The 26838-nt window shown below is 42.4% G+C and overlaps 1 protein-coding gene across 1 annotated transcript in view; it reads left to right on the top strand.

Moving 5' to 3' along the window:
- The window catches only part of tmem116 (transmembrane protein 116), a 31192-nt gene that overhangs the window by 3495 nt on the left and 859 nt on the right, over nucleotides 1-26838 (top strand). The window contains exons 2-10 of the mRNA XM_068055482.1: nucleotides 816-862; nucleotides 2205-2268; nucleotides 6006-6137; nucleotides 7781-7885; nucleotides 13603-13655; nucleotides 15500-15577; nucleotides 16669-16807; nucleotides 20165-20309; nucleotides 24697-24773. Coding sequence (XP_067911583.1) covers nucleotides 816-862; nucleotides 2205-2268; nucleotides 6006-6137; nucleotides 7781-7885; nucleotides 13603-13655; nucleotides 15500-15577; nucleotides 16669-16807; nucleotides 20165-20309; nucleotides 24697-24773 — 840 coding nt within the window. The remainder of the gene's footprint in view (nucleotides 1-815; nucleotides 863-2204; nucleotides 2269-6005; nucleotides 6138-7780; nucleotides 7886-13602; nucleotides 13656-15499; nucleotides 15578-16668; nucleotides 16808-20164; nucleotides 20310-24696; nucleotides 24774-26838) is intronic.

Here is a 26838-nt window from a genome sequence, read left to right as displayed (position 1 = left end):
GCATGATGGGCCCCCCTCTTTATTTTTCTTTTTCTTTTTTGTGTTTATTTTATTTTAATTTGTTTTAGTTTATTTCTACTGTGCCTACCCACTGTTTTTTTCATGTTTGTGCTTTGGGCCAGGGCTGTTCAGTTTTCTGTCCATTAACACCCTCTCTGTGCTAACGCTTTGTCTTTCAGCACACCATTAACATACAGTTTGCCTTTGCTCCATGACCTTCTGGTCAGTTATTCTCTGTGACCTTGTCCTATCAACACCTTTTTTGTTATCTCTTGCCCCACCCCCATTTTACTTGTTCTCTCTCCACAGATGATGCTGGACCTGCTGAGTATTTCCAGCATCCACAGTATTTTGCTTTTATATTACTATAGTTTTATGTCTCCAATGCCCAATGGCGTTCCTGCTTCTGATATTTATAATGGAGGTTGGGTTTATTTGTCGGAGTTTTGGCCAAGCTTTTGGTCACTGCTCCCAATATCGCCTTGTGCATCACGTTTTGTTTGATAACTCTCCTCTAAATCATCTTGGGATGTTTTACTGTGTAAAGATGCTATAGAAATGCAAGTTATTGTTGTTGACTCACAGACCCCCTGCCCTTGTCCAACAACATCTTGGAATTGGGACAAAAAGCAATTTAGGTTAATTTGACAGAGGAAGTTGATGAGCGAGTGGCAGTTTAATGAATTAAGATAGATTCAGCAATCAGCCCTTTAAAATCTTGCTCCATTATATTTAGAAAATCAGTTTGAGAAATTTAATGGACCTCTCTCTCTTTGTGCTTGTCCGTTGTAAACTGTGATTCTGTTCCTTCATAGTTCTACATGGCACTGCGGTGGATAGAGTTTTCTATGGTGGTTTTGAGGTTAGTTTTTAAAAATATTTTACCATTTTTCCCCATCTAATTTTCTCCTCTCTTCCCCCAGAAGATGTGACTTCTTTATCCGGTTCTGTTCCACACATAATAGCAATCTCCCACTGGTCAGTTTATATCAGCCTAGACAATCAGTAGCCTATTCAACTGTGAAGAGCACCAGAGCTGAGCAAATCCTGTCTTGCCTACACCAGCGCATGCACACTTTCCAGCAGGTGTCACTGAAGAGTGTTCAGGATCAGGAACAGTCCTATTACTGTGTTGACTTAAAAACATAGAAAATTTACGGCGCAGAAGGAAGCCATTCAGTCCATCGTGTCTGTACCTTAGTCAATGATGAAGTTAGGCTTAGTACAAACATGATCAAACCTGGGATCTTCCTGGTCTTTATGGCTGAGTTCCACATTGGTCAGTGCGTTTGCTCACTCAGGCATTGGGTGAGATGATTAAGTTATAGTTTTGTTGCTTTTGAAGAGCATTGTACAGTGAATTGGATAATGGATCTATTTTTCATTTTCCCACTAGTTTTCTCTCTTTCAAGGAGACCCTTTGCTGGGTACAGTTCCACAGAAGACATGCAGTCCCTATATCTTGTCCAAGTAGCCACTCTTATTTTTGTACAAACCTTGATGATATTGGCAGATCTCAGACTGGGGAGCATCTCAGCCAAGCTTGATCCTATATTGATAACAGACATGTGCATTTTCGGTTGTCATCACCAAATGGCATTCACTAACAATCAGCTAATATTCCATAACTCAAGATAGCATCCCTCACCCCACCCCAGCTAAGATCAGTTCATTCAGCACAAGCCAAGGAGTGAAATTTGTTCTACATGATTCAGCTTTTCACTTGCTAACCTCACTGGGCTATCAGAGGATGAGTACAGACGGTTCTCATCTGTGGTTCCCAGAAGCAAGTTCTGAGTTCAGCAAAGGTCCAGCAGTTTTCTTCAGAGGAGATGAGGGGACAGTTGGGAATGTAAATTTCTATAAATATGCTCAAATCAGGGTTCAGTTGGTCAATATTATAGGTTTAACTGTGTATTGTGGTTTCAGCATTGTAGAACCTGTTTTTCTCTCTCTCTCTCTCTCCTTCTCTCTATATATATATATATATATATATACACTTCACCTTGCGTTTCTCTGTTGTGATTTTGCACTCTCTATTGTAAATTCATTTTATCGCTATGTTGTACATTCTCTGCATTGTGTTTTTATGCTCTCTTTGTCTCTATCTGCATTATAAATAACCTCTGTTTCTCCACCTCTCTTTCTCTCTCTCTCTCTGGATTGTGTTTTTATGTTGTGTGTGCTTTCTCTCTCCCCCACAGTATTGTTGGTTCTGGCTCCATCATTGGGTATGCAGCATTGCAGCAGTTGGTAAGACACCCACAGGTAAGGGCACATTTTAAATTTCCTGGGTCACTCAGGTTCCAACTTTCCTTCAATTCCTGGGTAACTAGTCTATTGTGCAGTAAAGACAGCTAGTTTTCTCATCCAACCACTGTATCACACAACTCTCCTCCCCCAAAAGTGCTAAACCATTCTACTATAACATTACATATGAACATACGAATTAGGAGCAGGAGTAGGCCACTCGGCCCCTCGAGCCTGCTCTGCCATTCAATAAGCTCATGGCTGAACTGATTTCTCCACATTTCCACCTACCCCAGATAACCTTTCACCCCCTTGCTCATCAAGAATGTATCTATCTCTGCCTTAAAAATATTCAAAGACTCTGTTTCCACCGCCTTTTGAGGAAGAGAATTCCAAAGACTCATGACCTTCTGTGATAAAAAAATTTCTCCTCATCTCTGTCTTAAATGGGCGACCCCTTATTTTTAAATAGAGACTTCTAGTTCTAGATTCTCCCACAAGAGGAAACATCCTTTCCACATCCACCCTGTCAAGACCCCTCAGGATCTTGTATGTTTCAATCAAGTTGCCTCTTACTCTTCTAAACTCTAACCTAGCCTGTCCGACCTTTCCTCATAAGACTGCCTGCCCAATCCAGGTATTAGTCTAGTAAACCTTCACTGAACTGCTTCCAACGCATATACATCCTTCCTTAATTAGGGAGACTAATACTGTACACAGTACTCCAGTTGTGGTCTCACCAAGGCCCTGTATAACTGAAGCATAACCTCCCTACTTTTGCATTCAATTCCCCTTGCAATAAACAATAACATTCTATTAGCTTTCCTAATTACTTGTTGTACCTGTATACTAACCTTATGCGATTCATGCACTAGGACACTCAGATCCCGCTGAATCTCAGAGCTCTGCAATCTCTCACCATTTAGATAATATGCTTTTTTATTCTTCCTACCAAAATGGACAATTTCACATTTTCCCACATTATACTCCATTTGCCAGATTTTTGCCCACTCACTTAACCTATCTATATCCTTTTGTAGCCTGCTTATGTCTTCTTCACAACTTACTTTCCTACCTATTTTTGAGTCATCAGCAAATTTAGCAAACATACCTTCGATCCCTTCATCCAAGTAATTTATATGAATTGTAAAAAGTTGAGGCCCCAGCACAAATCCCTGTGGCACACCACTCGTTACATCTTTCCAACCAGAAAATGACCCATTTATGCCTACTCTCTGATTCCTGTTAGCTAACCAATCTTCTATCCATGCCAATACGTTACACCCTACACCATGAGCTTTTATTTTGCACAGTAACCTTTGATGTGGAATCTTATGAAATGCCTTCAGAAAATTTAAGTACAGTACATCCACCGGTTCCCCTTTATCCACAGCAATCTTCTAAGAACTCCAATAAATTGGTTAAACATGATTTCCCTTTCACAAAACCATGTTGACTCTGCCTGATTACCTTGAATTTTTCTAAGTGCCCTGCTATAACATCTTTAATAATAGCCTCTAACATTTTCCCTAAGACAGATGTTAAGCTAACTGGCCTGTAGTTTCCAGCTTTCTGTCTCTCTCCCTTTTTCAATAAAGGAGTTACATTCGCTGTTTTCCAAGCTAATGGAACCTTCCCTGAATCTAGGGAATTTTGGAAAATTAAAACCAATGCATCAACTATCTTACTAGCCACTTCTTTTAAGACCCTAGGATGAAGTCCATCAGGACCCGGGGACTTGTCAGCCCGCAGCTCCAACAATTTGCCATGTATCACTTCCCTGGTGATGGTAATTTTCGTGAGTTCCTCCCTCCCTTCCATTTCTTGACTTGCAGCTAATTCTGGGATGTTACTTGAATCCCCTATAATGAAGACTGATGCAAAATATCTGTTCAATTCATCTGCCATCTCCTTATTATCCATTATTAATTCCCCAGATTCACTTTCTATAGGACCAATGCTCACTTTGTTAACTTTTCTTTTTAAAATATCTATAGAAACTCTTACTATCTGTCTTTATATTTCTAGCCAGCTTTCTCTCGTACTCTAATTTTTCTCTCCTTATTAATCTTTTAGTCATTCTTTGCTGTTTTTTATATTCTGCCCAATCTTCTGACCTGCCTCCCATCTTTGTGCAATTATATGCTTTTTCTTTAAGTTTGATACTAACTTTAACTTTTTTAGTTAACTACGGATGGTGGGTCCTCCCCTTGGAATTTTTCTTTCTCATTGGAATGTATCTATTCTTGCATTCTGAAATATCTGCCATTGCATCTCTATTTACCTATCCCTTAACCTAATTTGCCAATACAATTTAGCTAGCTCTGTTTTCATGCCCTCATAATTGCCCTTATTTAAGTTTAAAATACTAATCTTGGACCACTCTTCTCTCCCTCAAACTGAATGTAAAATTCAGTCATATTATGGTCGCTGCTACCTATCCAGGGTTCCATGGATATCAGCCAGTCTGCAGGACCTCATTCTTTACAGATGAGCCTAATCAACCATGGTGAATAGTGTGGTTGTGTCACAACCTGGCCAGATTGTGCTCATAAATGCACACTTCACATTGGAATCAGTGATAACAATCAGGGGCATCCACCCTATCTAATATTCCAACTTTCTAGCCTAGGAGAACTGTTTAGAAGTTTGGAATTGGTGTTAACCCAAAGTCAGATCATCTAACATCCAAATGACCCTGTTTTGCATTCAGCAATATTTTTAGCTCCTGAGTTAACAGTAGAACCTTTCAACAATCCAGCACTCAAAATATATTTGATTATTTCTGAATGTTAAAGATAGCTGCATTTTTAAACAATGTATGGGTAGAGATGTTTGATTTTAGATTACTGTGGCATTATTTAACCTCTGCTGTATGAATACTTGTTTTCATAACCTTTCCTCATGGTGAGGAATGTTTAATATTAGGAAAGAAAAAGACTTGCATTTCTCCAGCTCCTTTCATGACCACTGGACACCTCAAAGTGCTTTACAGCCAGTGTTCACTTCCGAATGTAATGTAGGAGGCATCGCAGCCAATTTGCACACAGCAAGCTCCCACAAACAGCAATGTGATAATGACCAGATAATCTGTTTTTGTGATGGTGGTTGAGTGATAAATATTGGCCCAGACACTGGGGAGCACTCCCCTGCTCTTCTTCAAAATAGTGCCATGGAATCTTTTACAATCACTGAAGCGAGCAAACAGATGGGACCTCAGTTTAACATCTCACCAAAAAGACAGCACCTCACAAAGTGCAGCACTCCCTCAGTACTACACAGGAGAGTCAGCCTTGACTTTTGTGCTCAAGTCCTGGAGTGGGACTTGAACCTGGAACCTTGTGACTTTGAGATGAGAGTGACACCAACTAAACCATAGCTGACATTAATGTTAAGTCAGGTCCATTTCAGGCACCTCCCTCCCCCACCACCACCCCCGACCAGAATCAGTGTGCTGATTATCAGGATCCTGTGTAAAATGCGTTTAAGGAAGCTTCAACCCAAATTCCCTGCAGGAAAGAGCCTAAAGTGCAAAACTGCCCACAATTGGAAATCGTATCAAGTTAACTCTGTCACCCCTTTTATCTGTGGCATGGTCAGCTGACACCTCCAATCAATAAATCGGGGAAGTCAGAGGTCCTAAAGATGGGCAGAAAATAGCCTACCACATTGAGGGAGGGTTTATTGAGAGCAGCTTTGGTTTTGCTTTGATCAACAAACTGTGAGCCACTGATCCTGAGTCTTTGGTTTTTCAGATTCGCCCACTGTTCTACCTGAGTTTGTCTGACCTGATGCTGGGGGTTTGCTGGTTGACTGGTGTGCTGTTCTATGGGGAGTCCTTCAGTACTCAGAGCATTGCCTGCTACAATCTCCAGGTGATAGGACAGGTAAGCAGTCTCGAGGCAAATCACGGGTGGGAGAGGAGGGGACAGGGAGAAAGGAAATGAAGGACGGACGGTACAAAAGGGATGTAGAAAATTCCCATAAAATCTGCCAGAGGAAACTTCCATCCTTGTTAAAGTGTTTTTAACTATTTCATTTGTCTTTTCTTTCTAACGTTCTTCAATTTTCTCCTCTCCAGACCCTTTCTTGAGTATAGTCGCAAGGGTGTTGGTCACTCTCCAGTACCTCAACCAAGTGGCTGTTCTTATGTCAGCTTGGACAACTGAATGTCCACAGGATGTATAATAGTGTTCGCATCTCAGACAAGCCAAATCCATCCTCACCCAATCACCACACAGACACTTCCCATTGACAGTTGTTGCATAATGAATGTGAATTTTCCCTCCCTAATACAATTATATCAGCTATACTGTCATCCCGGCTGAGATCCGACTCTATTATTCAATGAAGAGATCCTTTGTGCTCCAACATGCTTTTTAATGGACCAGCGTGATGCAGGCTCATCACAGAATTTCCTCACAGTCTATGTTTCTGGTCTTAATTATACCTTGCCAGACTGATGGAGTAAGAATCGGAGAGAGGGTATTGTACACCCCTAAGAACAAAAATCAAGGAAACTTCTGACTAACGTGGGAGATGTTCAGCAGATAAGATTAGGAGAAGGAGAAAAAATAGATACAATTGCAAAATAGAAATTATTTTCAGCTTTTATGGATGGACACGCAAACAAATCTGTGCGTGAATACACACATATTTCGGGGAAAGATTTGTGAACAAAGTAGCAATTGGAATAGAAGATGAACAGTGCACCCACAAACACAGTGGGAGGTAGGGACAGGAATAGATTCCATTGTGAATCTGCTGCAAATGTATATTGGACTGTATTTCACATCTTTCCTTTTAGCATCTGTCAGCACAAGATTGGATCTGGACTAACTACTCTCCTTTCACTTCTTCACCTCTGTCTCCTGGAGCACGCACTCTCGTTGAGGTACAGGTCACAGGCACCAGAAGCATTCCAACACCTCAGCCACATGACCAGCTTCAGATCTCAACCTGGTCAACTCTTTGACCTCAAGTGAAACATTGGGGCAGGAGGGTTGAGAAGCTGTCACACCCAGTGAGTAAATGCCTTAGGCATCCAGCATGTGCGTTCAAGTTGCTCCCAATCCAAAGAAGTGATCCAGGGAATTCCCTACCTGCTAAACTTGGCTCTATGACATAGAATTACATAGAATGTGCAGCACAGAAACAGGCCCAACAAGTCCATGCTGGTGTTTATGCTCCACATGAGGCTCCTTCCACCCCACCTTACCTAACCCTATCAGCAAAACCTTCTACTCCTTTCTCTCTCATTTGCTTATCTAGGTTCCCCTTAAATGCACCTATTCTATTTGCCTCAACTACTCAGAGTCACAAGTTGCACATTCTAACCACTCTCTGGCTAAAAAAGTTCCTTTTCAATCCCCTATTGGATTTATTAATGACTATTTTATATTTATGGCAGCTAGTTTTGGTCTCCCCCACAAATGGAAACCAGAAGTTTCAATACCAAGTGAGCTGCTGAGCAAAGAGGCAATTAATACATTCCTAATGTTAATGTACTGCTGCATAACCTGTATTGCAGGTGTTCTATATCTCATCTTTTTGCTACACCCTGAACTATACCTGGTGCCTGTACAGGGATCTGAGGACGAGGATTCACGTGATGGTGAATGACACATCTTGCCTGGTGAGTTTTTCTTTAAATTACAGCTGGTAAGACCAGGGATCTATACCTCCGTCATCCACCCCTGCCCCAAATGTATTGTTGTGAAAGGTGACCTCCTACTGATGGAAGTTAAACTGTTGACTCTCCCCTCCTCCTCTCTAAGAGCACTGGCTTATGCTGGGTTATGGTCTGCAAAGTGCAGCTGTCCATCATCGGTACCACGCCCCAACTCTGACCACTATTTGTGTGTGAGCCTGGCAGGTGCATGCCAATAGGCTGTTCAACTATGAGTGCATCAGCCCAGCCAAATCCACACATATGCATTGCCCAGCAGTAATCACAAGCACACTCTAGCCCCAAGGGCTCTGAGAGGCCAGCTGTGAGCCTGGCTGAGATCAGTTAACACCATAATCCAGGGATCAGACCTGGAAACCTTTTCACCCACATGGTTCTGCCCACTCTCCTAGGCACATTCACTCACGGGAAGTGAGGATTCTCTTTTGAATAATTTTAGTTTTATTTCAATCTGTGATGAAATGTTTGGGAGTTTGATTGTGTCACCTGTGGCTATATCTCTCCTTCTGAAATAGAAACAGAAAATGCTGGAAATACTCAGCAAGTTAGACCACATCTGTGATGAGAAAAACAGAGTTTCCGCCTGTGTCTGAAACCATAGGACGGAAAAAGACAGATCAGTCTTTCCTTAAATCCACTCCCGGTCTTGTGTCCCTCTAGATCAATACATTGTTTTTTTAAATTTATGTGCATCAGTTTGAACGCTCAGTCAGTCTTTGCAAAAATAGTGTTGATACTGGGCTGGGAGTACAGCAGAATGCTCCTGATGAACAGTTTGTATTTGTACAGGAGAATAGACCGAGGGACCTCCTTCTGAGCTGTAATTCTGTGATTCCATGACGCTGTTGTATCTTAGTTACATTTAGTGTTACAATGCCAGGTGCGATTGGAACAGTTTGTACAGTTAAAGTAACAAGGGAGCTGCTTTGTTATTTTTCTGCCCTCCTCTCCTGAAGCCACTGATATGATTCCATCCAGCACTTGCACCATCTCTGGTGCCTCACCCAAATAAATGTCCAGTGAGTGAATGTAGCAAACTACTCAACCGCAAAAGATGCTGCATCCAATTCTGAGCCTGTTTTCATCTTGTAAGATCTCACATTGTAGATCTGCTATTGTGAATCTCTAGAAGAAACACATGGCGCTACCTTCTGGATTGTTGCTGTAAACTTTATTATCAACTCCCTCTAGTGGCACACTGCACATCCTACACCAAGCATGTACATTGGCCTCAAATGAACAATGCACGACATGTCAAATGAACAGTAAATGAACAATACATTACATCCCTCCCCTTCTTGGTAAATGAGAATTTCAATGGTTTGTTTACATTGTTTCGTTTGGACATTACTTCAGTTTGTAACATAATTGCTTAAGTATGGTGGACGTTTCCGCTCACGAGTAGGATATTGACATGCGACATCAGGTGTTGTCTCATTTAACTCGTGCTTCATCTGAAGTGGCTATGTCTGGATCAGATGCAATGCTTGCGATGGTGTTTGCAACACTTTGAAGAATGATGCGTTTTGTGTGATGATTTGTGAATCACGCTGAGCAGTGATCAGTGATCCTTTTGTGTTGGTTGCAACAAATGGCTGGATGTCATAGGGGTTTGTTTTCTTTCCAACATAACCATCACATTTTACAAGCTCTAGGCTTTAGCGGTGTAGTTCTGAATCTCATGTTTCGCTTTGCGTTTGCTTTCATGCGCTGTCTGCCCTCGATCACGCTCGTGTACGTGTTGATGATTAGCTTTGTGGGGTGTCTCAGGAAGACGTGTGCACATAGGATGTGCGAGGCTGAGCTTGGCCGGAGGCTTTCCAGTGGTCAAGGGAGGAGTCGCTCTGTAATTGTGAAGAAAACGATACAACCCCTGCTTCCACGACTTGCTCTCAGCAGTAACTGTACAGATCACTTTTTTCAAGGGGCACATGAATCTCTCAACTTCTCCATTAGCTCTTGGCCAACAGGGTGTGATTTTTAAGTGAGTAATTCCCAGGTAGTTGGTGAATTTACCAAACTCATCGCTGTTGAATGGGGGTCCATTGTCGCTTCTCACTGTTTGAGGGACTCCAAACAAAGCAAAAATCTGGTCAAGCTTTGGGTCAACTGCTTTCGCTGAGGTAGACGTAGCTATTTCTACGGCTGGGAATCTGCTGTAATCGTCAGTTACAACAAGCAAGTGCCTGTCAATGGGCAAGTCTGCAAAGTCTACGCTAACTTCAGTCCGTGGGCCTGCAGGTAGCTTGGACATATTGACATTCGTGAGCTGCTCAATTTTTTTTTTATTCATTCATGGGATGTGGGCGTCACTGGCTATGCCAGCATTTATTGCCCATCCCTAATTGCCCTTGAGAAGGTGGTGGTGAGCTGCCTTCTTGAACCGCTGCAGTCCATGTGAGGTAGGTATACCCACACTGTTGTTAGGAAGGGAGTTCCAGGATTTTGACCCAGCAACAGTGAAGGAACGGCAATATAGTTCCAAGTCAGGATGGTGTGTGGCTTGCAAGTTCCCATCCAAGCCACACACCATCCTGACTTGGAACTATATCACCGTTCCTTCACTGTCGCTGGGTCAAAATCCTAGAACTCCCTTCCTAACAGCACTGTGGGTATACCTACCTCACATGGACTGCAGCGGTTCAAGAAGGCAGCTCACCACCACCTTCTCAAGGGAAATTAGGGATGGGCAATAAATGCTGGCATAGCCAGTCACACCCACATCCCATGAATGAATTAAAAAAAAATATTGAGCAGCTCACGAAGATTTGACATTATGGTTGCTTGGCTTGGCAAATGCTGATTGTTTTTGTGCTCCACAAATCCCAGGAACCATATCTTTTTCCAAAAGAATTGCTTGGTTTTGACAATTCCCTGGCGACCCTCATTTGCTATTTCTACAACACAATCCTGCGCAGATCTGTTGCTGTGTGGAAACTGATGAGCATGTCACTTTCTCCAGATTTGACATAGAATACAGCAGTTGTTCTGGAGTCGTTGAATGCGACTGGCGTTTGAAAAGTCCCAAGAACTTTCAGTGTTTTGTTACTGTTATATGGAAAGATTTTTGTGTACTGTGGTTTGCAAAGGATGGGGCGGTCCTGATGTTTGTTGACCGTTTTATTTCCCATGACGTTGCCAGATAGTCCTGTATTTATGAGAGCATCTCCTTCAAACAGCCAATGATTACTATATCCAGAACACAGTACAAAAGTATATTCGGTGTAATCTAGACATTGGCTACATTCCCTCATCCTTTTGGTGTGGTACGTGAATGTAGCAGCCTTTTGGTAGTATTGTTCTGAACAGCTGATTTTGCTGATGAGTGGCAAACACAAGCAAAATGGTGGAGTTTCTCACAAGCTTTACACTGCTTGCCAGCAGCAGGGCATATTGTCTGGTGTGGATAAGCACCATCACAGTCGAAACATTGCTTGGACAAGTCATGATCCTGTTTGAGTGCTGCTGTTGCTTTGCAGGTTGTTGCCTGGCACATGAGCAGTGAACTCTGTTCACTGAGCTTGAAATGAGCTTGAAATGTGGCAGTAGCTGTTGGCAGCCTCAACTTCAGCAGCTCTGGACTCCAAAAGAAATAGCGATCTTACCAACTTCAGCAGCTCTGACAGCGTTCAGTCTTTCTCGAGTGTTTTTCTGGGTATTTAACTAGAGAGGCAACCTTCAATTATTTGTGTTTTGATTTCCCATTCAACGTGTTCGACGCCACCAAAGTCACATTCGGTTGCCGGTTATATCAATAATAATATCAATATTGTCTTCCTTTGCTTCTTGCTTAGTTCATTGGAAAATAATTTTCATATATTGCATTCTTCTTGGGCATGAAATAAGCTGTTAGTGCATTTTTTGCTGAGTGGTAGTTGTCTTGTGCAGGCTTAAGTGTCTCAATAATATTTTCCAATTCTTCACCTCCATAGTGGAGAAGGCCTTTTTGTCCTCTTCATCAGTGATTCCAAAGCTCACCATTGTGCCCTCAAATTGTTGCAGCCACTTCTGCCAACGAGGGAACACAGATGAGGGCTTGGAGTGCACATCAAAATGTGATAGGTTGGGCATAGCCGTTGTCTTCTTGATGGTCAGTGCAGCAACAGAGCGTGATCAAGGATCCAGGATAGCCTCTCGCAGGCACAATCATAGACGTCATCAAAAGTAATAATGGCAGGTGGAAGAAACAAATGCACATTTCGTGGGGTGCTACAATACTGCAATAAATTATTCTCTAAGGTTTAAGCAGACCAAACTGCCCTTGCATTGATGTATGAGACAAAATTACTGTCCTACACTAGCTGTACAAAGATACAAAGCCAGCTGTGCATAAATCCCAACATTGTCCATATTTGACAATCTGCATTACCTGGAATTCACAACTGAAAGCACAACGAATTATACCTGGCTATAAAGTAAATGCAGATTCTGACCTCGTCACCATTGTAAAATCTTACAGCATAGATCTGCTATTGTAAATCTCTGGAAGAAACACAGCACTACCTTCTGGATTACTGGTGTAAACAAAACCTTTATTTTCGACTCTCTCTAGTAGCACACTGTACATGTTCCACCAAGCATGTACAGTGGCCTCAAATGAACAAGACTATGTATCAAATGAACAATAAATGAATACATCTGACATCCACAGTCATGCTTTCTTTTCCCAAAAATGTACTTTATTCATAAAGTTTGTAAAAGTAGATTACATAACAGTTCAAATTTGACAGTATATAAAGTGCAAAACAGATCAATTTCTTTCAATACAGTACATGAGGTGCCTCACCACACTTGTCATTACAGGTTATATTTACAATGTACATTTACATTTCATGTCAAGTATTCTCTGGTGCATACAGCCCGAGGGGTTTTTACATGGTTTCCAGCCTCTCCGTGTACTATGGCGGGAGGGCCTTAGACAGTAGCCTTTCCCCTTTGAGCCTTTGTGGTTGTCTGAAGCTTCAGTGCATCTCTCAGCACGTAGTCCTGAACCTTGGTCGTTGACAGCTTTTTGCACTGGAAGACTGACAAGTTTCAGGTAGACCAAAGAGCTTCTTTCACTGAGTTGATGGTCCCCCAGCAGCAGTTGATTATTTATTTCAGTGTGTATCCCTGGGAACAGCCCATAGAGCCCTACTTAGGATGAACCTCGATTTAAAAAAAACACTGCATATCTTTTGCACATTCCAGCAGGATTCATTGGACATTGGTCAGCAGGATCAGGAACTCTGGTTAAATTTCTCTTCCTTTAGCCCATGGGGTCTTTAGAATTATTGTTGTTTTCCCTAATGCCAGTCTGGCTGAAATGAGCTAAGACAGCGCAGGCCAGAAATCAAACTCGCACCTTTCTAGTCTGTGTGGCGCATTACTTAACATATGGAATAGGCCATTTGGCCTACTGTCCCATTCAATAAGATCGTGTTTGATATTCTCCCACAACAAGCAATGCCCAAATGAAGGAATTTAATGATGCTTTACAATATCTGTCTGGATGTCATAATTAACAATTACTGTTCTTAATCTCAAGATTTTGTGTTGAGATTTGACCTCCTTTCTTGTACTTGTAAGATTTCAAAGATTAATATTTTTAAAAAATTGACAGTTGACTGATTACTTTGGTTGATTCCGTGGCTCTGATCTTGTTGTTTTTATGCTGTTTTGAGCAGTTGACTGAAAGCAGTGTCAGACTGAGCAGGATCGTAATAATCTTATCCAGGTAAATATATAACAATTTATTTTTTTGCCAATCGTCCTTGCCTTTTGACAATACCTACTCTCTGCTGGCATATGGGTTTCATCCACCTTGCTAAAGCACCCATTCTTCCTGTGTGAACCCACAGCTATTTGGCTGTGGAGGGTATTACAGTTGACCAACCAATCTTGTCCTCACCTGGTGCCCATACATACACATTGTACACCAGAAATTGCAGCCTCATTTTTCTCCTCTCCAGCTCAGGGACACGGTCAGTTGTAGTGCCCTTCTTGGGATCAGCTAATTCACTGTAAATTGAGGGTTAAATCTGGCACCTTTTAATTTCTGCTCCTCTGAAACCCTGATCCGTTCCCCTTTTACCGCCAGATTTGAATAATGCACTCTAAAGTCCTGCTCAGGTCGGGAAAAAGAACCCGACCCGAATCTGAAAGCCGGATCCGGAAGAGGGGCCTGACCGGACCCGACTCGAACCTGACACATGTCATCGGGTAATGCACTCCTGTCTGCCTTCCAACTTCATCCTCCATAAAGTTGAGTTCACCTAAACTCTGCCGATTACATTCCAACTTGCACCAAGTCCCTCCCATTCAGCCATCACCCTTGTGCTCACTGACCTACATTTGGCTCCTGGAAATGACTTGCAGGTTGATAGGTAAATTGGCCATTGTAATTTGCCCCTAGTGTAGGTAGGTGGTAGGGGAATTGAGGAGATGTGGTAGGAAAATGGGATTAATGTAGGATTAGTATAAATGGGTGGTTGATGGTCGGCACAGACTTGGTGGGCCGAAGGGCCTGTTTCAGTGCTGTATCTCTAAATAAAATTTAAAAATAAAATACATAAATAAATGTCGTGATTTAAAAATTCTCATCCTTGTTTTTGAATCCTCTAATGCCTTGCCCCCTCCTTATCTCTGTAACCTCCTCCAGCCCTACAACCCTCTGACATCTCTGCGCTCCTCCAATTTTGGCCTCTGGAACATGCTCGATTTTCAGCGCTCCACCATTGGTGGCCATGCCTTCAGCTGCCTTGGTCCTAAGCTCTGGAAATCCCTCCCAAAATCTCTCCCACTGTCTACCTCACTTTCTTCCTTTACGTTGCTCCTTAAAACCTACCTCTTTGACCAAGCTTTTAGGCACCTGCTCTGTCTTTTCGTGTGGCCTGGTGTCAAACTTTTGACATAACGCTCCTGTGAAGTACCTTGGGACAGTTTACGTTAAAGGTGCTATATAGATGCAAGTTGTTGTATATAAATAATGAAGTTGAACATTTAATCCACGAGAGGCAGCAGTTTTCCTATAGCAGAACTCTTCATAACACAGGATAAAGCTTCCTCACCAATCCAACAATGTGCCTCATATAGAAACCGAGGTATATTGCATCCAGCTGTTCTCAATGCAACATCTGCTTCAGGATGAACCTGCTGCAGTGATCAATATGGGATCATAGGTTTGACCAAATGGCCTGGTTTTTGAGTAGGGTGAGAATTTCAAAATATGAACCAGATGTCTGATTTTTGTTTCTAAAATTGAAATCCATTTTCCCCAAATATATTTGTTTCTTTTGATATGTAGGTGATCATCATTAAAGATATTAAGATTAATATCAAGTCTTTAACATGTCCCCTTGCCATATCTCTTTCCCATTTGCTATCAGTTTTATAGTTGGGGATCGGTAGCAGACCTAATTGGGGGCATGTGGTAATTTGTGTTGGAATACATGGAGGTTGTTGACTCCCAATAGGAACTGGATTGAAGCTGTATGAAGCTTATTTTAGTTCGGAACTTTACAGCCAGTTGAGGAAAGAGGCTTTCGCCCTATTGACATCTTAGAGATTTTTCTCTTGCAGTTTGATTCCTCTCCTACTGATGGTGCCTGTGTTTTTTGTTGGAAATGGATACGCTTGTTACAATAACCACACTAGTTCGTAAGTAATGTATAACTCAAAATGATCACCTTGTGGTATTGTTAAGAGCTAACAAAGCTTTGATGTCTTCTCCACATCCTCTATTACCAAGACTGCCACCTTCCACCTCTGCAACATTGTCCATCTTCTCTCCTATTCTGCCTCAGCTCATCTACTGCTGGAACCCTCATCCATGCCTTTGTTACCACAAGACTCAACTATTCTAATGCTCTTCTGGCTTCTTGAGCAGTCCTGATTTTAATTGTGCCTTTATTGGTGGCCATGCCTTTAGCTGTCAAGGCCCTAATCTCTGAAATTCCCTCCCTAAAGCTCCACCTCTCCTCCTTTCAGACACTCCTTAAAATCTACCTTTTTGACTTAGCTTTTAGTTACCTGTCCTAATATCACCTTACGTGGCTTGGTGTCAATTTTTGTTTGATAATTACTCCTGTGAAACGTCTTGGGATGTTTCACCATGTTAAAGGCACTATGTAAATGCCTGTTGTTGTTGCAATTGGTGCATTTTGAGCCCATCAGCACATGCAGGTGACTGAGTTTTGGGCAAGTAGCCGATCCCTGGAATTTGTCTAGATCCTGGGCAGGTAGCTAACTTCCAGGTAGGCATCTGACATGTGGGCTGGTGCCTGACTCCCAGACAGGTACCTGACCACTAGTCAGCTGCTGCTCTAACTTCAGGGCTCTGGGGCAGCTCTACACAGCTATGGTTCATCCTCTGATAAACTTCAGCTGAAGTGAACTGCCCATCGCAAAAGAGTAATGCACACTAACACATCTCCCAGCCCTCTGCACATGTTTTAAAGAGCTTCTTACAAAAATGACTCTGGATAAATGCAGCTGCAGGTGGATTATTGAATATGACTGTTGCATGAATCTTTGGTTTATGATGAATTAGCTGATCTCAGCCCAGGTAGCTCATGGCTGCACCAGGTGATGGGTGTAGCCTTGAGTCATCAGGTTGTTGATTCACTGGTTGAAACTTTTCTACCTGGAAATGTTTTGCTCTCTTTGTTTATCTCTGCATTATATCATGTGGAAGGTTTATAGGTTACAGGAGCAGAAGGCTGATGTCTCCCTTGTCTGGTTCGCCACAGGTGCCTCCTCCTTCACACCGGAAAGCTTGAACTGAACAGCAGTTATAATGAGGTCCATCATTCCGCATGTCACGTTGCATACTTGTACAGAACCATCATCTTCCTCATTACCTTCTGCTTTACTTTACTCGGACTTGTGGTAAGAATTGTGTTGCCTGGTCTGGAGGGCATTAGCTATGAGGAGAGGTTGGATAAACTCGGATTGTTTTCACTGGAACGACGGAGGTGGAGGGGCGACATGATAGGGGTTTACAAAGTTATAAGCGGCATGGACAGAGTGGATAGTCAGAAGCTTTTTCCCAGGGTGGAAGAGTCAGTTACTAGGGGACATAGGTTTAAGGTGAGAGGGGCAAAGTTTAGAGGGGATGTGCGGTGCAAGTTCTTTACACAGAGGGTGGTGAGTGTCTGGAACTTGCTGCCGGGGGAGGTGGTGGAAGCAGGTACGATAATGACGTTTAAGAGGCATCTTGACAAATACATGAATAGGATGGGAATAGAGAGATATGGTGCCCGGAAGTGCAGAAGGTTTTAGTTTAGGCAGGTATCAAGATCGGTGCAGGCTTGGAGGGCCGAATGGCCTGTTCTTGTGCTGTACTGTTCTTTGATGATATATTTATTTCCTTTATATTAGAGTTCCCCCTCCTCCATTTTAAGTGTATTTTTCCTATTAATTAGCTGAATTCCCTGGATGAAATTGGAGGTAGGTGACTGGCTGTCGCTTCCCCTTGAGAGACCCAGAGTGACTTGGTAGGTTCATTCCATGATTCTGTCCCTCTTCTACGTACAAGTTATAACATGGGCACAATCCACTCAGCCCAAGGGTCAGAGTTTGCCTTCCAGGTGACCAAGTAGTCCAAATATTATTTACCCGCCCTGTTCCCATATCACGCTATCCTTTTTTCCTTCATCCACCTATCCAATCTAATCTTGAAGGTTGGCATAGTTGCTGTCTCAAATACTAACCCTGGAAGTGAATTGAACAACCTCACAACTTGCTCAATATCCATCCTACAGAATGGAGGCCAATATGGTACACAGTACTCCAACTCATAACTTTTGTATATGCTCATTATTGCCTCTTGGTGATTATATTTTATACCCTGTGATAAAACTTAGATTTTCATTAACATTCTTAGTCTTATTAACCTGAGGTGCTGCCTTTAATGTTCTGTGAACCTGTACACAAATCCCTCGGCTCTTCCACAGCACCGAGCCTACTTCCATTCAGAATACAGTTACTGCTGTTATTTTACCACCAAAATTCATCACCTCACACTTACCAACACTGAATCCCACTGCCACTTCTTAGTCCAATCCTCCATCTTATCAGGATTCCTTTGCAGCTTCTTTTGGCATGCTAAAGAATTAATTATACTTATTTCAGTATCATCTTCAAATTTCAACAGTAGTCCTTCCAGTCCTGCATCAAGTCATTGAATATACGCAGTGGCCTCAGAACCGAACCCTGTGGGACACCAGTACTCACTTCCAACCTTCTCTCTTCTAAAAAAAATTTTAATCCAATTTTCTATCCTCACCCTAATTCCACACCTCTTAATCTTCTCTAATTATCTCCCATGTGGTACCTTGTCAAAGGCTTTCTTAACATCCATGTAACTACATCCTCTGCATTATTCCCATCTACCATAGATGTCACCACCTCAAAGAATCCCATGAGGTTTGTCAGGCAAGATCATCCTTTCTGAATTCCGTGCTAGATACTTCTAACTAATTTATCTAGATACGTGGTAATCTCCACAGAACCATAAAAAAGTTACAGCACAGAAAGAGGCCATTCAGCCCATCGGGTCTGCGCCAGCTGAAAAAACTGGCCGCCCAATGTCATTATTAATTAAAGACTTTAAATTTTTTACCACAGATGTTAAACTAACTGGCCTGTAACTACCTTGGATTACCTCTGTCTTTCTTTTTAAGGGTGGGTAGTACATTAGCCACTCTCCAGTCCTCTGGCAAACATCACATTGAGTGGTGCCCCGAAATATAAAGCATAGGAAGTACCATATTACTGCACTGGAGTGACCGCCCAGAATTTGTGCTCAAATTTCTGGAATGGAATTTGAACCCATGATCCTCTGACTCAGCCACTGCCCTCAGAACTAGTGCTGCAAAATAGACAGGCTATAACTGGCCTTCCCTCTGTTTCATTTACTTAAAAGGGAATTTTTCTATTTACTAAATTTAAACATTCTGCAACATGTGGTTACAGTAGGTGGGGTACGGAGGTTTGTGTGAACGTGAATGCAAATATTGCTTGGGAGTAGATTTTTAAAAAAATGCATATTTCCCTTTTCTAAATACAGAAAATGAGGTTAAATTTATGATGTTGAGGCATAACGCAAGTTGAACTGGTCAGTGACCAATGGCTGGTACTGAGTTTTCTTTGTTTCTTGGCTTATTACCAACTCCTCCTCCTTTGAAGACACTTCCACCTCTTGAGATATGATTCCACAGGTACCCTTTGGGTTTTACCCAGTTGACCATATGTGAGGCTAGATGCCGAGTGATCATGGGGATACTTGACCATAAAGGGCACCATGGCCTCAGCCATCATGCACACTTCCAGAGGAGTCACTGGATCGAGATCGGTCTACCTGATTCTTTACCTCTTTTTGAAGCCAATTGTAGCACAAGTGCTACCATGGTTCAAATTAGCTAAAGCAACACAGACTGGTGATTAGAGTGGGGCATTCTGATTATAATATTCCACCATTGACAGCCGTGCCTCGAGTTGCCTCATCCCTAAGCTTTGGAATTCCCTCCCTAAACTGCTCCACCTCTACCTCTCCTTTTAAATCACTCCTTAAAACCTAATTCTTTGACCAAGTTTTTGATCACGTCCTATTATTTCCTTGTCGGTCGAATAGCCTCTTGCACCTTTGGTATTGATTAAAGGAAGAGTTTGGTCACTGGGGACTCAACAGAGATAGTTTTATTGACCTACTTAAAGGTAAAGGTTACTACCAATCACAAGCAATGTTCAACATACATAGGTATAAATAGTACAAATTCAATTCTCATCAGTGCCCAGGATGCAAAGGTGATCAATCTTCCCCCTCTTAATGGCATTGGCATTGCTAATTGCCCTGAGATCTCTGCCTAACTGGGGTACTTGGCTTCTCTTGTATTGGGTTTGCATGCATGTCTTGCACAGGTACCTGCAACTCCGCTTTGTTCTCCTCAGTACCATACTTAGCACAGAGATGTTTCTTCGAATTCTTATCTGGAATATTGTGTACACTAGATCTAGAGGTTTGATGATCTCACCCACCAGGCCAATGGATCTTTACAACCAGAAGATCTGTTATTTCAGGCTGTATTGATTGAGTTAAACAACAGAGAACAGTCTTTGACGTGACAACAAGTTGTTGTTTGACTAAAATATTATAGCATTCAGAAACCTTTGTCAGAATCATTGTGACTGATTGTCTAAAGATTATCTACCTTCAAGTTTGTGTTTTCCCATTGCTCTCTGCAGATTCTTCTGATTAAAACCCGGATCCTCTATAAGAAACTGGTGACTCTGACTGGATTTCTCGGAGACCAGCAGTGGGCAAACATCAGCATGATTGAACGGAGAGTTCTTCTGTATCCCACAGCCTTTTTGTTCTGTTGGGGGCCTGGTTAGTAGGAGTCTGGATGGATGGTCCTGCCTTTCCCTATGACTCTGTGGGTGTGACAATGGACCAAATTAAGATTGGCACATTGGAGCATCATCATACTGGTCCATGACTTGGCTATTTAAGATGTGTTAAAAGACACCAAGTGACTCATTTATCTCAGTGCCAGCACCTATGTGTTGTGTTGTAAACTAAATAAGCTACACATCCCACAGCACGGGATCGCCAGGAGGACAAGTCAGTGATAGATGGGTTGCTATTTATCTCTGATGGGTACAGTAATAAGCCTCCATGAGACATACATGAGATGAAAAGCATTGTTTGTATAGTATGTTGGCTATGGTTATGATATTTAGTCATAGAGTCGTACAGCATAGAAACAGGCCTTTCGGCCCACCGCGTCCATGCCAACCATAATGCCCATCTATACTAATCCCACCTGCCTGCATTAATTCCATATCCCTCTATGCCTTGCTCATTCAAGTACCTGTCCAGATGCCTCTTAAATGTCGCTACTGTTCCTGCCTCCACCACCTCCTCAGGCAGCTCATTCCAGATACCCACTATTCTTTGTGTGAAAAATGTACCCCTTTGATCTCCTTTAAACCTCCTCTCTCTCACCTTAAATTTATGCCCTCTAGTTTTAGTCACCCCTACCATGGGAAACAGCCTCTGGCTATCTACCCTATCTATGCCTCTCATAATTTTATATACCTCTATCATGTCCCCTCTCAGCCTCCTTCGCTCCAGGGAAAACAGACCCAGCCTATCCAATCTCTTTCTACCTCAAGCCCTCCAAACCAGGCAACATCCTTGTGAATCCTTTCTGCACCCTCTCTAGCTTAAACACATCTTTCCTGTTGTGCGGCGACCAGAACTACACACAGTACTCCAAATGCAGCCTAAACAACGTTATGCACAACTGTAACATGACGTCCCAACTCTTGTACTCAATGCCTCAGCCGATGAAGGCAAGCATGCCATACACCTTCTTCACCACCCTGTCTACCTGTGTTGCCACTTTCAGGGAACTATGTACTTGCACCCCAAGGTCTCTCTGCTCAATAACACTCCCCAGGGCCTTGCCATTCACTGTATATGTCTTGCCCTGGTTTAACTTCCCAAAATGCATCACTTCACACTTGTCTGCATTAAATTCCATTTGCCACTCCGTTGCCCACTTTCCCAGTTGATCTATATCCTGTTGTAACCTTAGACAACCTTCTTCACTGTCCACTATACCACCAATTTTGGTGTCATCTGCAAACTTACTAATCATGCCCCTTATATTCACATCCAAGTCATTAATATATATATGACAAACAACAGAGGGCCCAGCACTGATCCCTGCAGCACACCACTGGTCACCGGCCTCCAATCTGATCACCAAGCCAATTTTGTATCCAATTGGCTAGCTCACCCTGGATCCCATGTGTTCAAACCTTCTGGACCAGCCTACCATGTGGGACCTTGTCAAAGGCCTTGCTAAAGTCCATGTAGACAATGTCCATCGCCCTGCCCTTGTCAATCCTCTTGGTCACCTCCTCAAAAAACTCAATCAAATTTGTGAGACATGAGTTCCCATGCACAAAGCCATGCTGACTATCCCTAATCAGACCTTGCCTTTCCAGATACATATAAATCCTGTCTCTCAGAATCTCTTCCAATAACTTTCCCACCACTGATGTAAGGCTCACCGGCCTGTAGTTCCCTTGTTTATCCCTGCTGCCCTTCTTAAATAAAGGCACGACATTAGCTATCCTCCAGTCTTCCAGTACCTCACCCGTGGCTAACGATGATACAAAAATCTCTGCCAGGGCCCCAGAAATCTCCTCCCTTGCTTCCCATAGCATCCGAGGATACACTTGGTCAGGCCCTGGGGATTTATCCACCTTAATGCACTTCAAAACCTCCAACACCTCCTCCTTTGTAATGTTGATATGCTCCAGGATATCGCTGTTCCCTCCCTTGAACTCGCTAGCTTCCATGACCTTCTCCACAGTAAATACGGACAAGAAATATTCATTTAAGACCTCGCCCATTTCCCGTGGCTCCACAGATAGATTGCCACACTGATCCTTAAGGGGACCTACTCTCTCCCTACCTACCCTTTTACTCTTAAGATAAAGGAGAATCCTAAAAGATTCTATAAGTATATTATCTGCCAGGGAAATCTCATGGCCCCTTTTTGCCCTTCTAATTTCCTTCTTAAGTGTAGTCCTACATCCCTATACTCCTCGAGGGTCTCGCTCTATCCCAGCTGCCTATACCTGACATATGCCTCCTTCTTTGTCCCAACCAGACCCTCAATATCCCTCGTCAACCAAGGTTCCCTAAACTTGCCAGCCTTGCCCTTCCATCTAACAGGTACACGCCGGCCCTGAACTCTTCCTATCTCACTTTTAAAAGCCTCCCACTTTCCAGACGTTCCTTTACCTATAAACAGCCTCTCCCATTCAACTTTTGAGAGTTCCTGTCTGATGCCATCGAAATTAGCCTTCCCCCAATTTAGGACTTCACCCTGAGGACCAGTCCTATCCTTTTCCATAACTATCTTGAAGCTAATAGAGTGATGTTCACTGGTCCCAAAGTGCTCCCCTACTGACACATCAACCACCTGCCCATCCTCATTTCCTAAAAGGAGGTCGAGTGTAGCCCCTTCTCTAGTAGGGCCATCCACATACTGCTTCAGAAAATTATCCTGGACACACTTAACAAATTCTTCCCCATCTGATCCCTTAGCACTAAGGCAGTCCCAGTCAATATTAGGGAAGTTAAAAGCACCTATTACAACTCTATAATTCCTACACCTATCTGTGATTTCCCTACATATAAGCTCCTCCACTTCCCTCTGACTATTGGGGGGGCCTATAATATATTCCCATCAAAGTGATCACCCCTTTCTTATTTCTAAGTTCTACCCATATGGCCTCGCTGGACATTCCCCCCGGGATATCCTCTCTAAGTACTGCTGTGATGTCCTCCCTAATCAATAGTGCAACTCCCCCTCCTCTCTTACCTCCACCTCTGTCATGCCGGAAAGATCGGTACCCCGGAACATTGAGCTGCCAGTCCTGCCCATCCCTCAATCACGTTTCCGTAATAGCTATAATTTACAATACACTTCCCGTTTCTATTGAGAACCTTGGTAAAGGGCCAAAACCTACAGGCAGGAAAGAGTACATGACAGGACAAGGTAAATCAGGAAGTAATGATATGGTGACCACGAGCTTGGGTTTTAAAATCCTGAAATTGTCAGAGTAAGGGAAGCCCGAGGGAGGAGAGGAGATCCACAGTTTTGAGATTCTGGAAAAGACTGTTGAAGGAAGAATTGATGCAATTAATTTTGGCTTCAACACAGAGGATAGAGGGAGAAGGAAGAATGTAGGACAATGCAATTATAGGATCGAGAGACAAGGATGCACTGGAGGATGGAGCGTCTTATCAACAAATGCAGAAGGAAAAATTGTGATAGAGATTCTGAAGGTGATAGACAATTATTTATCAGATAATAAGGTTTATTTCCATGCATCATGTCTAGCAGAGTATGAAAGGTATTACACAAGAGCCTCTCCAGACATAGGTTATACATGTAATAGGTGTATGCTGCCCTTGGCAACATCATCTGAAAGTACAGTGTTAGTTTTCACATGTACGCTGACGACTCCCAGCTCTACCTTATCACAACCTCTCAACGGCTCGACTGTTGCTAAATTATCAGACTGCTTATCCGACTCCAGTATTAGATGAACAGAAATGTCCTTCAATTAAATATTGGGAAGACTGAAGCCATTGTTTTTGGCCCTTGCTCCGAACTCTGTTCCCCAGTTATCAACTCCATCCCTCTCCCTGGCAACCGTCTGAGACTAAACCAGACTGTTCGCAATCTTGGTGTCAAATTTGACCGAGGTGAGCTTCCAGCCACATATTCATGCCATTACTCAGACAGCTTATTTTCACCTCTGTAACATCACCTGACTTTGCCTCTGTCTTATCTCATCTGCTGCTGAAATCCTCAATCATGTCTTTATTACCTCTAAACTTGACTATTCCAACACACGCCTGACTAGGCTCCCACATTCTACCCTCTGTTAATTTAGTCATCCAAAACTCTGCTGCCCATGTCTTAACTTGTACCAAGTTCCATTCACCTATCATCCCTAAGCTCATTGACTTATACATCTTGATTTTTAAACTTCTCATCTTTGTTTTCAAATCCCTCCATGGCCTTGCCCCTTCCACTCTTTAAGGCACTATATAAATGTAAATTGATATTGTTGTGATTATGCATGTAGTGCATGTATTTGTGTCAGTTAAAATGTATTGTATACTGCTGATGCAAGTGAAAAACATGTTCTTTTAACGTCAGTTTCTGATTTCATCCCCTCAGCGACCATTCTGGCTGTGGTTAAGCTGCTGAACCCAATGAACGTGGCTTCTCTTTATGTTGTACTCTACGTCTTACAGGTGAGCTTTCCAAACAACTAAACAACTCACCACTCATTGGGGGAGGGAACAGTACCTCCATGACATTCTTTTCTCCCAGGTTTTCTCTCTTTAAACAGACTGAGAGAATGACTGAGTGCTGTAGAGTGATTCTAATCTGATTTGGCTAGACTTATTCCCTTCCCTCCAAAGGCCAGTGACATACATAACCCAGTATTGTTCAGTAGGTGCTAGTGTCTCCATGGAGCCTTATAAAAATGGTCATCCTTCATGTGGAATCTAGACAACAGCTAGCAAACTATTCAATTACAAGAGGCATCGCAGCTGAGCTACAACATATTCTCTCACTGTTTGCACACATGCGCTTTCCAGATCTTGTATTGATCTCACATTTAGAGTTGGCTTGTTTACACAAAATATACCTGAAGTTTTGCAGTACACTTTAATGATTCACTCTCTGATTTCACGATTCTGGTAACATTTTTAATGCTCTGAAAACTCAGGGAAGATGTTAACATCATTGAATCTACATTTAAATTTCCTGAATGGGTCACCTGCATGACAAAAAACCTTGCCAGATTGTGAACTGTGGCAATGCTGAATTAATCTCAGTTTAGGGGGGTCAGAATGTGAAAAGCTTCACTGCTGAGGTGTGTCTTATCAACTAAACCTTGTATTTGTGTTTATAATAGTACAGTTAATGTTCATGAATGAATACAGTAGTACAGACTGGAGTCTGAGGAGCTGGGGAACTGAATTGATTCCAGTGCTCCTGGCCTAGATAGGAACAAATAAAATCAGGGTTCCTCTTCCTGATAGCTATTCAGTGGCCCCTACTGGAAAATTTGTATAGGATGTTGGATGAAGACTGGATTGTTTGCAGCTACAATATCCTATGCCCCTGCAGTTAAATACTATATAAATCTATGCTGAAGCAAGTCTCTTGGGCCAGGTACTATCAATATTGGTCTCACTCTTCTATCTTTTGGAATATGAAGTACCTGGAGGACACAGGTATGTTTCATTGCTGTTGAAATCCTCTAACGGGAGGATTTTACTTGGAATGTCAGGAAATTCTCCTGATTTTTTCCCCCTCTAAAATCCCTTTAAATTAGAGCAATCTACAATTCTATGCATTATTTATTGACTCGATATCTCCGCGACACAGTGAGTGCCACATGGTTTTCATTCCATGCAACAACTCCAAATCTAATGTTCTGAATAATTTTGTGCAGCCTTGCTTCCGGATCTGTGACCATTCCAAAATCTTTCTCCCACCTTTTTATGCACTCTGTACTCTGCTGCACATTACCTAACATGGAAGTTCTTGATGGGACAAGGGAAGTATGAAAAAACTTGCATTTACAAACTGCTTTTCACAATTCCCAAAACACTTGACCATTAATGAATTACTTTTGAAGTGTAGTTCCTGTTGTAATGTCAGGAAGTGCTGCAGCCAATTTGCACACTGAGGTCCCACAAACCCCAATGATATAATGACCAGATGATTTTTTTGAAAAGTAATGTTGCTTGAGAGATAACTGTTGGTTAGGACACCTGGAAGAATTTGCCTGCTCTGTTTCAAAGTGTCATGGGACCTTTTACATCTACTTGAAAGGGCAGATAGGACTTCAGTTTAACATTCCACCTTCAATAGTGCAGTACTTCTTCAATACTAGTGAAGTGTCAGCCTGAATTACCTATTCAAGTACCTAAAGTTGGGCTTAACCCACGACTTTCTGATTCAGAGTCAAGACTGCTACCTTAGTCCCAAGATTCACATAACAGAGGCAGCTTTACTCTACACCTCACCTTGGAGTGTCTGAACGAAGATTTATGGCCCATATCCCGTCATCAAATACTGACCTTAAAAGCACAGACAACATAATTCTGTTCAATTTTCACTCACTGCTTTGTTCTGTTTGGAAAGGGCTGGTCCTAGAACTGTTGTCTCATTGGTGGATAAATCATAATTCAGAACACCAAAATCTGTTCTTCAGTTTGCAATTTATGTCAATTATTGGCAACCTAAATATACACTTCACACATCCCCTGTGGCTGAACAGCCCAAAAGCAAAACGCTTGG

This window comes from Heterodontus francisci, chromosome 23 (genome assembly GCF_036365525.1).
Source record: "Heterodontus francisci isolate sHetFra1 chromosome 23, sHetFra1.hap1, whole genome shotgun sequence".
In the NCBI taxonomy this organism is placed as follows: Eukaryota; Metazoa; Chordata; class Chondrichthyes; order Heterodontiformes; family Heterodontidae; genus Heterodontus; species Heterodontus francisci.
Note: the sequence above shows the minus strand (reverse complement) of the source record. Positions and strands in the feature narration are given on the sequence as shown.